This window comes from Lepidochelys kempii, chromosome 11 (genome assembly GCF_965140265.1).
Source record: "Lepidochelys kempii isolate rLepKem1 chromosome 11, rLepKem1.hap2, whole genome shotgun sequence".
Classification (NCBI taxonomy): domain Eukaryota; kingdom Metazoa; phylum Chordata; order Testudines; family Cheloniidae; genus Lepidochelys; species Lepidochelys kempii.
The window spans coordinates 34,442,157-34,454,777 of record NC_133266.1 but is presented as its reverse complement, the minus strand read 5'-3'; the positions used below and the strand labels follow the sequence as shown (position 1 = coordinate 34,454,777).

The 12,621-nt window shown below is 42.2% G+C and overlaps 1 protein-coding gene across 11 annotated transcripts in view; it reads left to right on the top strand.

The window, feature by feature from the left end:
* Positions 1-12,621, top strand: part of KCNH7 (potassium voltage-gated channel subfamily H member 7) — a 343,770-nt gene that overhangs the window by 213,172 nt on the left and 117,977 nt on the right. For 6 of the 11 annotated variants that reach the window (XM_073305640.1, XM_073305638.1, XM_073305644.1 and 3 more), the window contains exon 4: positions 10,936-10,968. The exons of the other annotated variants lie outside the window; for them this stretch is intronic. In XM_073305640.1, coding sequence (XP_073161741.1) covers positions 10,936-10,968 — 33 coding nt within the window. The remainder of the gene's footprint in view (positions 1-10,935; positions 10,969-12,621) is intronic. 11 annotated transcript variants of the gene reach the window in all.

The window sequence follows — 12,621 nt, the reverse complement described above, 5'->3', positions numbered from 1 at the left end:
AGGGAACCCCACTGCAGCAAAGCCATCCACTATGACCTGCACATTTCCCAAAGTCACTACCCTTGATAGTAGCAGCTCAGTGATTGCGTTGGCTACTTGGATCACAGCAGCCCTCACAGTAGATTTACCCACACCAAATTGATTCCCGACTGACCGGTAGCTGTCTGGCGTTGCAAGCTTCCAGAGGGCTATCACCACTCACTTCTCAAGTGTGAGGGCTGCTCTCATCTTGGTATTCTTGCACTTCAGGGCAGGGGAAAGCAAGTCAAAGTTCCATGAAAGTGCCCTTATGCACGCAAAAGTTTCACGGCCACTGGGGGAATCATCCCAGACCTGCAACACTATGCAGTCCCACCAATCTGTGCTTGTTTCCCTGGCCCAGAATTGGTGTTCCACGTCATGAACCTGCCCCATTACCACCATGATGTCCAAATTGCCAGGGCCCGTACTTTGAGAGAAGTCTGTGTCCATGTCCTCATCACTATCGTGATCACGCTGTCGTTGCCTCCTCACCTGCTTTTGCAGGTTCTGCACATACTGCAGGACAATGTGCAAGGTGTTTGCAATGCTCACAACAGCAGCAGTGAGCTGAGCGGGCTCCATGCTTGCCGTGGTATGGCATCTGCAGGAGAGCAGAGTTGCAGCGGAAGTGGTGGATGACGACGATGGTTAGCAGTCCTACTGCACCATCTGCTGACAGCAGTATGGCGTCTGCACAGAAAAAACGCGCTAAACGATTGTCTGTCGTTGCTTTCACGGAGGGAGGGGCGACTGACGACATGTACCCAAAACCACCCGCAACAATGTTTTTGCCCCATCAGGCACTGAGAGCTCAACCCAGAATTCCAATGGGCAGTGGAGACTGCGGGAACTGTGGGATAACTACCCACAGTGCAACACTCCAAAAGTCAACACTAGCCACGGTAGTGAGGACTCACTCCACCGACATAATGCGCTTAGTGTGGACATACGCATAGACTGTATAAAATCGATTTCTAAAAATCAACTTCTATAAGATTGACCTCATTTCATAGTGTAGACATACCCTAAGACAAAACAAAAAAAAGAGTATTCCATTTTCCACTTATTGATACAAGTTTCTACAGATATTAATAGCATGATCCCTCTAACATCCTCTGCTTAGGGAACCAAATAATTTGCAATACAGAATGTGTATGTTATAAGACAGTGCTTACAATGTTCTTCAGTGGAGCTGAAACCAGGCAGCTTCAGCTTTAGGTTAGAGATGAAAAGCTACTGTAGCAATATAAAGCCTTTCAGGAACAGTGCATTCCTTTAAATAAAAAACCCCACAACCCATTCCATTACTCAGGTGAATTTAATGTAATGTTACACTGTTCCATGCAATGAACATTTACTATCAACGTGGTTTTGTAATGGAGTTGAAATCTGAGAGAGAAAAGCAAGTCAGTGTATTTTGAGCCAATTGGATGTAAGCCCAGTGCAACAGTCCTTACTCAGACAACGTGCCAGTCAGAGTAAGCAGCTTCTAAAAGACTACAAGATCTTGGCAATATGAAAGAAACAGCAAAATCATCTATTTGAAGGTTTCATTTTTCAGACTATATTAGTTCCCAATCTGCTTGCATCTGAAAATCTGGGTTCTCCTCACATGCTGCATCATAAAGATGATGTTTTTTAAAGCGGTGAAGTCATTGTGTAAAGGTTAAGGAGTTAGACTGAACTTTTCCTTTTGGTAACACCTATACCAGACACTTCTAAGACAAACAAACAAGACTGCAAGATCTTGGCAATATGAAAGAAACAGCAGAATCATCTGTTTAAAGGATTCATTTTTTTCAGACTATATTAGTTCCCAATCTGTTTGCATCTGAAAACTGAAACAAAATGTCAATATTGGTTAAAAGTGAGGTATAGTTTGCTACGTTATTTTTCTTGTTTTTAATTTTTATTTGTATCTATAGGGGAGACTTTACATTGTTAAAGTCCTGATAATTTTTTTTTTATTTAATGGTGTTTCTAAGTTTCCTGATTTTAATTTAATTTGCAATGTCAGTTCTATGTGCACTTTCGCTGTTATTATTATTCATATGTATCTACACCAGGGGCGGGCAAACTTTTTGGCCTGAGGGCCACATTGGGTTCCGAAAATTGTATGGAGGGCCGGTTAGGGGAGGGGGGCGTCGCCCAGCCTTCACCCCCTATCCCTCCCCTGCTTCTCACCCCCTGACAGACCTCCCCAGGACCCCTGCTCCCATTCAACCCCCCTGTTCCTCACCCTCTGACTGCCCTGACCCCATCCACCCCCTGACCACCACCACCCCCCCAAACTCCCCTGCCCTCTATCCAACTCCCCCTGCTCCCTGCCCCCTTACTGTGCAGCACAGAGCACTGGGTCAGGCCGGGCTCTGCAGCTGCGCTGCCCCAGGAGCTCGCTGCTCTGCCGCGCCACCTGGAGCATTGTGCTGAGGCTGCAGAGAAGGGGGAACAACGGGGGAGGGGCTCAGGGGCCAGGCAGGAGGGCCCTGCGGGCTGGACATGGCCCATGGGCCGTAGTTTGCCGACCTCTGATCTACACAGTACCATAACCTGTCATGGTATTTGACATAGACTCTTAAAAGACAGAGCCCCTGACATGGGGAGCTTACAATTTAAATTAAACAAAAATAGAACAGGAAAAGATGCCAAGGAAAGGGACAGGGATAAGAGTGAAAGGGTTAAAATGAATAATAATAATGCTGATCATATTATAATTCTTATTTTAAGTAGAGATGGATGTAACACAAAACAGGAGAAATAAAGAGCCCAGGAATGGAAGTCCACAATGGAAAGCAAAGTGAAGTAGGTTCTGAGGAATTTGAAGACAGAGAGTAGGGACGTTTGATGCATAGGAAAAGGATATTGTTCCAAGCATGGAGAGCAACATGAAAAAGGGGATAAACGCAAAAGTGGGAGGAGGGAGCCACAAGGGAAGAAGAGTGGGCAGAGCGCAGGAGGTCAGGTGAGGGAGGTGAGGAGTGACAGGAGAATAGAGATGAGATGTCAGCAGGGGCAGAGCCATATGGAGCCTTGAAACTAAATAGAAGGAATCTGAACTTTATGCGAAAAGAGACAAGGAGCCAGAGAAGGGACGCAAGGGATGTGTGTGTGTGAGAGAGAGAGAGAGAGAGAAAGTAGCAGGGGAGGAAAGGTATTTTAGCTGTTGAATGTTGGAGAGACTGAATTCAATTGAAGCTAGACAAATTCAGACTGGAAATAAGGTGTATATTCTTAATGGAGAAAGTAATTAACCATTGAAACAATTTACCGAGGGTCTTGGTGGATTCTCGATCACTGACAATTTTGGAACCAAGAATGGATGTTTTTTCTAGAAGATATGATCTAGAAATTATTTTGGGGCAGTTCAATGGCCTGTGTTATATGGGAGGTCAGACTTGATGATCACAATGGTCTCTTCTGGCCTTGTAATCTACAAATCTAAGAAGGAAGAGGGAAGAGTCAGAGATGCTGAAGAGGAGGAGTTTACAGTTGTCCGTGGGTATGTCTTAGTGGTCAAAAATGGTGTGTTTATCTACTGTGTTAGCTCAACCAAGTTAGCTTAAAGTGATTGAAAAGTCCTGTTAAGCTGTAGACTTACATATTAGCTGGCCTTGTTCTTACTACCCCAAAAGCAACTGATTGTCTTGAACTGAGCTATTCAGCTGTGCATTAAAACAATATCTGCCTGGTTCCAAAACCACAGCAGCTTATTCCCCTACTGGAAAGGCAGTACTATCCCTTTCAGGTCTGTCAGAGCATCTATAGAAAACTGATCAATAAAGAAGTTAATTATATTTCTCAAATGTGTGTGTTTTGGGAGGGTCCTGTATCATTTTATCATTTCATTTTATAGGCCCGTTTTGCTACCTACTGGATGATTTCTTGGTTCTTTTCTCCTGAAAAGGACTGAGGGAAATTATTATTCTAGTCTTATTTTCAGATTGCCATAGACTAAACAATGAAAAAGTGTATTAGGAACATAAATACTGATGTAGCCTGGGTAGATGGCAAATATTTAGAAGACCTAAACTTTGCTGATGATATTGCACTACTGAGCGACATCCCTGATAAGTTACAAACAAAGACAGACAGCCTGGCAAAATAAAAAAGCAAGCCAAGCAGGGCTCATAATTAGTTATACTAAAACAAACATCCTTGAAACCCAGATGTCAAGCAGTAACATCACATTAGAAGACAAATATATCAAGACAGTAGAACAGTTCACCTACCTGGACATCACCATATTGGCCAATGGCCATCTCAAGAAAAAAGTGACATCAAGCATAGGAAAGCCACACCATTTACTAAACTCAGCAACATATTGAAATCAAAGATATATAGCTCCAGAACAAAACTCAGAATTTTCAATTCAAACAATCTCAGTGCTAACATATAGATGAGAGAGCTAGATATTTACCAAAATGTTAGACAGAAAACTAGACACCTTTGAAAATAAATGCCTAGTAAAGATTTTGGGAATTGATTGGAACAACCTTGTTACTAATGAAGAGATATGAGAAATCATCAACCAGTAGCTCATTTCCACCAGAATCAGAAGGAAGAACTGCACTTATTTGGGGCATGTACTCTGGATGCCAACACACAAACTCCCACCTGAAGCTGTCAAGTGGAAATCAACTGGTCTGAGGAAACAAGAGCACCCAAGAGAAACCTTAAGAACTGTTAGCAGGGAGGGTAGAACAGTCAGTCTGAACACCATAGAGCAGATGGCAGCAGCAGCAGATGACAGAGAGGAATGGAAGAGACTAGTTTCTGCCCCATGTGCCAATATTGGGATGAGAAGGATGTAATGGTAAATAATTTTCAAACTGAGGAACTGTTTGGTTTTCATAACGCAGGCAGGATGCATGAGGACTTGCAGATAATACCTTTTCACATATTTTTCCTGAAATCCGAAAACATTCCATTATCTTTGTGCAGGGAAAGATTTATTTTTTCTATATCCTACAAACACACATGATGGGGTGATTCTCCATTAAAATTAGCACTGAACACTTCATTGTCAACTATGTTTTAGCAACAGAGAGATTATAGAATTTGTTTAAAGTTCACAAGAAATGCTAACACTTTGGCCTGATTCTGATCCCGGTGACATAGGTATAAATTGGGACCGCTCCACAGAAGTCAGTGAAGCTACATCAAGGTAAAAAGGTATAAAAAAGATCTGAAGCAGGCCTTTTCTTTCTAAAATACATGGATTAACTTCACTTTAATTAGATAAAGTGATTACTGTATACGCATTGGGTATTCATACATTGAGTTTCCTATATGCAAATTATTTGGTTGCATGAAAAGGCATAGCATTTTAGCACTGGATAAGCCTTATCTATGGGCAGATAAAGTATTATATTAAAAAAAGCTTACTATACAACTAGCTGTCATAAACAATGGGTCAAATAATGTACAATGTGAAACATGAAGCATACAAGCAATAGTAACCATCTGCCTTTGCACAAAATATAATAAGAAATTTGTCCAGGGTGTTATTTTTAGACATGCCACTGGGAGCAAATTCATCTTGAGTGAGGGATAGTCAAGAAAAATTGTGACCGGGAGGACAAAGGTTTCTAGCTAGCCAAACTAGAAGGCTGATTATGACAAAGCCTATGTTATTATGTGTATTTGCCTCCAAGGTAAATTAAACTGAATGTTAGGAGAACTGAGACATCACTGAGTCCTTGTTGTAGTAAAGACATACGACTGGCAATAATAAATAAATAATAGTAATCATGATAATAATAACAAATAATTAATATGAGGCCCATTTCATCTTCAGACTCCTTTTACAAATATCATCTAACTGATTAATTAATATTCACAGCAGCCTGCAAGGCAGGTAAGTATGTATTATTATTCTTATTTTATAGTGAGGAAAATACAGAGAGAGAGAGTAAGTTACTTTTACCCCAGCGTAGTCACAATTAAGGCTGGGATTAGAACTGAAGCATTCTTCGATTCTATCTATTAGTATTAGCTGTTTTTATTACAGCATCTCCAAGAATCCCCAATCAGGATCAGAGTCCCATTGTGATGCATGTTGTACAAATAAGTAATTTAAAAAAGGCAATATCTGCCCTTCAGAGAATGCAGACTAAACAAAAACAGGATATTACATGTGGGTGTAGCACTCAGTGGAGGGAACTGGAGAAAGAAAAACAAGGGAAACAGGAACACATAATAACGATGTAGATGAATTGCTTAGTGCAGTATGTTGGGGGGAGTGGCTCCTCCCCCTCTGGGTCTGTGGGCAGTCAATCCACCCCACTACATTTCCAGGGGTCTCCTGACATGGGGAACCAGCAGGGCAATGGGAGACATGAGCTTGGGCCTGTGATCGGGGCTGAACAACAAACACAGTTACAAACTCAGGCCTGCAGTCAGGCTGGGCAACAAACAGTCAGTTAGCCCAGACCCCTGCTCAGGGCGGGGCAGTAGAGAATCTAAGGGGCTCAGGCCTGCCCTTAGGCTGGGCAGCAAAGAGTCAGGCCTCCTAGCTCTAGCAGAGGGCCGACAAGCTCAGGCTTCTTGCCTAAGAAAGGGGGAGACTGCCACCCATGGCTTGGGGTGACGGGGGGACACACCCACTCCACTGCGTACCTAACAGTGGTAGAGCAGTCTGCCACTGGGTCAGCGAGGATCCTGACCACAACATGAAAAAACAATGAGGAGTCCTTGTGGCACTTTAGAGACTAACAAATTTATTTTGGAGTGATGCATCTGATGAAGTGGGTTCTAGCCCACGAAAGCTTATGCCCAAATAAATTTGTTAGTCTCTAAGGTGCCACAAGGACTCCTCGTTGTTTTTGCTGATACAGACTAACATGGCTACCACTCTGAAACCTGACCACAACAGCATTGCAGCCAGTCAGGGGTCCCTACCCCTGGGCTACTTCCCAACTCCCCCTCAGGGTGTACCCAGCTCTGTAGAGGGTCATCCTGGTCATCAGGGAAGAAGGCCTCTGTCAGCATTTGCAGCTCCTCCGTGTTTGGGTCTGTAAATGGCCCTGGTGGTCCAGGCCAATCCTCAGCTTCCTGGGGGGTCAGCAGCAGCCTCCCAGCTCGGGAGTTTACATGAGGCATCTGGGTCCTCCAGAGACTGCCTCCCAACTGAGTTCTCTGGCCTGCCTTTCTGGTCCTGCCCACTAACTTCTGGCGGGAGGGTTGAGCATGGCATGCCTCCACCCACTAAGGTTTAATGAGAGGCTCCTCCCCCTCCAGGTCTGTGGGCGGCCAATCCACCCCGCTACACCTACATAGATTGCAAATTTTACTATTTTTTACTAATTAAGATGAATGATTTTTTAAACACCAGGCTAGCCATTACCTTTAGGGGGGCAATTTACTGTAGGTATGACAGTAGAGGGTAAGTTCTGAGAGGCTATTTGAAGGACAGGGTAGTGGCTTTACAAAGTGACCAAAGAAAGTTACACCACATTGTAGGGAGCAGCACTGAAGAAGGAGTGATGGCAGTTATCAGTGTGCCAGACAAACCCATGATGGAATGTCTCACTTACAAATTTATGACCTAATTATTTTCAATAATAGCAAGAGGTAATATTGAGTATTTCAAATACCAGTTTCATTTGCAAAATGGCAATTCTGGATTTCATACTCAGAGAAAAAAATATAGTGGAAACATCAAGCTACCTCTTGAGCTTGAATTGAGTGGGCTGTACTAGATGATAGGAGAATACTAATTTGGATCGATTTTGGAAGATTTTTGGACATAGATCCTAAGAGATATGAGGAAATATTTGAGCCATTAGTGATTATCTTCAAAAAGTCATGTAAGAAGGAGAGATTCCAGAGGACTGGAAAATGGCAAATATAGTAGCCAATCTATAAAAAGGGGAATAAGAACAACCTGGGGAATTGAAGACCAGTCAGTTTAACTTCAGTATCTGGAATGATAATGGAGCAAATAATTAAGCAATCAATTTGCAAACACTTAGAAGATAATAAGGTGATACGTAACAGTCAGTATAGATTTGCCAAGAACAAATCCTGACAAACCAACCTAATAGCTTTCTTTGACAGAGTAACAAGCCTAGTGGATAGTGTGAAGCAATATATGTGGTATATCTTGATTTAGGAAGGCTTTTGATACTGTTTCACATGACCATCTCATAAACAAACTACGGAAACGCAGTGGGTGCATAACAGGTTGGAAAAGCGTTCTCAGAGAGTAGTTATCAGGAGTTCACAGTCAATTGGGGTCCCACAGGGATCAGTTCTGAATCCATTTCTGTTAAAAATTGTCATCAATGATTTGGATAATGGCATAGAGAGGACACTCAAAGTTTGCAGGTGATACCAAGCTGGGAAAGGTTGCAAGTGCTTTGGAGGATACGATTAAAATTCAAAATGATCTGGACAAACTAGAGAAGTGGTCTGAAGTAAATAGGAGGATATTCAATAAGGACAAATGCAAAGTACTCCACTTAGGAAGGAACAATCAGTTGCACACATGCAAAATGGGAAATGACTGGCTAGGAAGCAGTACTGCGGAAAGGGATATGGGGTCATAGTGGATCACAAGCTAAATATAAGTCAACAGTGTAACACTGTTGCAAAAAAAGCAAACATCATTCTGGGATGTATTAGCAGGAGTGTTGTAAGCAAGTCACAAGACGTAATTCTTCTGCTCTACTCCATGCTGATTAGGCCTCAACTGGAGTATTGTGTCCAGTCCTGGGTGCCACATTTCAGGAAAAATGTGGGCAAATTGGAGAAAGTCCAGAGAAGAGCAAAAAAAGGATTAAAGGTCTAGAAAACCTGACCTATGAAGGGAGATTGAAAAGATTGGGTTTGTTCAGTCTGGAGAAGAGAAGACTGAGAGGGGACATGATAACAGTTTTCAAGTACATAAAAGGTTGTCACAAGGAGGAGGGAGAAAAATTTTTCTCCTTCACCTCTGAGAATAGGACAAGAAACAATGGGCTTAAATTGCAGTGAGGGCAGTTTAGGCTGGACATTAGGAAAAAATTCTTGTCAGGGTGATTAAGCACTGGAATAAATTGCCTAGGGAGGTTGTGGCATCTCCCTCATTGGAGATTTTTAGGAGCTGGTTACGAAAACATCTCTCAAGGATGGTCTAGATCAGTGGTGGCCAAACTGTGGCTGGCAAGCCCATGCAGCTCTTTTATAGTTAAAGTGTAGCTCACAAAGCCCCCTACACCCTGCCCCCCATTCTCTGTCTACCAGACTGGGGGGAGAGCTCAGGGCTTCTGACCTCCTGTGGGGTGGGGTGGGGTGGTGGGGCTAGAAGCTTCTGGTGCCTGCTGAGAATGGGAGGCACAATTTAAAGTTTCAGCCCCTCAACAACTTGAGGCACGCCCCAACCCTGAGCAGCCCCTCCCTGCATCTCTCAGGTGTTAGCTCCTCCTGGAGAGGCAGCAGCAAGCATCTGGCAGCTTCAGGGAGGGGCCACTGCTTTAGCTTCATGGGGAGAGGCAGCAGCAAAAGCAGTGGCTCTCTCTGCAGCTCCCAACTGTTTGCTGGTGTCTCTCCCTACTGCCGTAGCTCCCAGGTTGCTGGCTGAAGCAGCTGATGTGCAGGGATGAGGGCTCAGCAGCACCATGTGACCAAGCAAGGCCAGCAAACCCTGGCAAAAATCGGGGGAGAGGGGGGAGGACATGATCCCCAAGCATCACTTCTGGCTTCTGCCCTGCGGGGAGGGAGGTCTCAGGACTTCAGCCCTGCAGGACATGCTGTTGGGATGCAGAACTTCAGCAAGAGCAGGGCTTCAGCCCTGAGCCCTGGCAGGCACCTCCCATGGGGCTGATGCCCTGAGTCCCCCTCTACCTGCAGGGCTGAAGCCCTGAGCCTGGCAGGTGTGCCCCAGCTCTTGAACTTTTGGAGATCATCGTATGGAGCTCAGAGGGTCAGTAAGTTTGGCCACCCCCTTCTAGATAATACTTGAGTGTTGGGGACTAGACGAGAATACCTCTCGAGGTCCCTTCCAGTCCTACGATTCTATGATTATTTATTTTTACATGGTCCCAGACTACTGGACAGGCATGATTTTAAATAAATTAAAATAAATAAATGTACTGCTTAATTAAACAAAATTATTATAATCACTGCCTCTTATTTTTCCAATCTATAATTCTATAATTGTTTCCCTATTTTATTAAGGAGAGTAGTATACAAACATGTTAGAAGTTCCTCACCTCTTGGTCACGCTATCTGTAGATGTCAAGCACTTGACAAGGGTGGGTAAGGAAATGTGCTATTCCCGTATACAGATGGAATAACTCAGGCTCAAAGGGGTTATGTGACTTTTCCAAAGTTACATGGTAAATACATGTCAAACCCAAAGGGCAAAGCCTTACCCCCTACCCTAAGGAGATGCTAAATAAATCACTCAGATTTTCAGCATCAAAGCTTTCCTCTTTTTAAAATGGGATAACAATCATAATTAGCAAAAAGAAAAGGAGTACTTGTGGCACCTTAGAGACTAACCTTAGCACTTTTTCACCTAGAGTTCTTAAAGTGCTTGACAGAGGTCTGTAAACAAATATAAATAGCTCAGTTTGACTGAATGTGAGCTTGACTGTAATATCATTTACTCCAATTTTATACCAGAGCCATTCCACTACTTAACAACTTCTTATATGGGAAATTGACCCTATTTCATGCAACAAACTGAACAGTTCTTAAATTTTGCAAGTAGAAAAAGTAATGTGTTTTCGAACAGTTCTCCTGCAAGTCCCATATACAATCTACTATTATAATTTGCTTAGGCAAGTGTAGAAAAGTCACATTCTCCCTTATTTCCCCCCGTAAACAATCTCAGTACTCACATTTTTAAAGTTCTGTTAAATGTTTATTTTCTTAACATGTTTTTAAAAATTTAATGCTGTCCGTAAATCTAGTTTAATTGTGTTTCAGATGGCAACAACCTTTCAAGTGGCTCTTCTTCAGGTAAATCTATCTGTTGTTATCCTGTTACTTCTTGTGTTCTGTGTATATTATTTCAAGGTCTTGCTGAGTTTTACATTACCCAGCCAGAGAGTAAGTTAAAGTTCAGCTCTTGCCACAGCTCTCTGACTACTCTTTTCAGCAAAACTGTAGCTATAACACTTGAACTATTAAATCTGAGATTAGCCTGTATGAAGATAAAACCCAAATGTAGTGAAGGTTGTCAGTTTATTCTGACTGTAAATCCTGAATACACAGAGCATAGAATTCTATATATCTAGAGGTGAAATAAACCATATGATGGAAATATTTCAAGCTGTATGAATTAGTGTTTGGAACATGACTTCATAAAGAGACCCTCCTCCTAGGGTTTTCACTTCCTGGTCTTGCAGACAGAACAAATGCTATCTACTCGATAAAGTCTGGTGATCTAGTTAATGGTAAAGGCTGGCAAGTTCTTGCAAGTTTCCAGTGATAAATAGGATAGATTCCTTCTCAGATTTCAAGACTTCTTTACTTTGTGGTAGAAGTCACTAAAGGATAGTACTAGCCGAATAATTCATTGCATATAATATTTATTATGACTGACATTTTTTCATTAAATAATTATTTACAAATAATTGTGTTCATTTTTTAACATAATATGTGGCAAAGAAAGAAGATTACAGTAAGAAATGATATTTTCTGTTTGAGGGAAACAAAAACACATTCTTTTCCACCTAGCACTTTAAATGACATGAGATGGATGGAGCTAAAGTTGACACCTAGTGTAACTGGAGTCTCCTATAAATACGGCTTACCTTCCTTTTCACTGATTTTGAACCAGAAATGACAAAAAACAAAACAAAACCCTAAGATGCCTAGTAAATTTAATATAAGCAACAGGGAACAATATAATAAAATCTGGATAGACAGGTAGAGAGATAAAATAAATATATATGTTTATAAACACATAAACATATAAGTGCTTATTAATGTCATACACATAAAGTGCCCTCTGTAGTTTGTCAATGTGTTAAGACAGCCGGAGAGATAAAATAATATTCCCACATGCATGGAGGAATAAACAAGGCAGTCATTGTCCCAGAAACATGGGAGCTGCAGAAGAATTTAAAGTGGAATAAAAGTTCAACTTAAAATTTATCAGAAAATGGGAAGTAAAGTAACCAAACTGTCAGGTCCAAGTTAGGGGGTCCTTTATCTTGCTCCAGCTTCCAATCTGATACCTGAAGATGCTTTCTTCTTCCTGTAAGGAAGGAGAGAAAAACAAAGCAAGCAGAGGAGATAATTAGGGGACCAAGAAAATGACTCACGTGTTACATGCCTCTATGTTTGAGTGTGTGAAGAAATAAGAGGTGGGAAAAACATAGAGGTGATCATAACTATCATGCCTTATTCTCAGGTCTGATAATCCCAGGGAAGCCAGAGGCATGCAGTGCATTTAAACACCTGCTATTACTTTGGCCATGGGGTCAGTGTTTGGGATTTTATTCCTGAAAAGAAATTGGTTCCTTTTGATTCTGAGTCTGATGACAAAACCCCTGTGCACTTTGTTGTATGAGTGGTTAACTGTTTTCTTCCAGCCTGAAAGCAGGCGTTCAACAATAGCCTGCCTCTGCATTTCCAATAACCTGCATTTTGGAATGATTCCCTGCA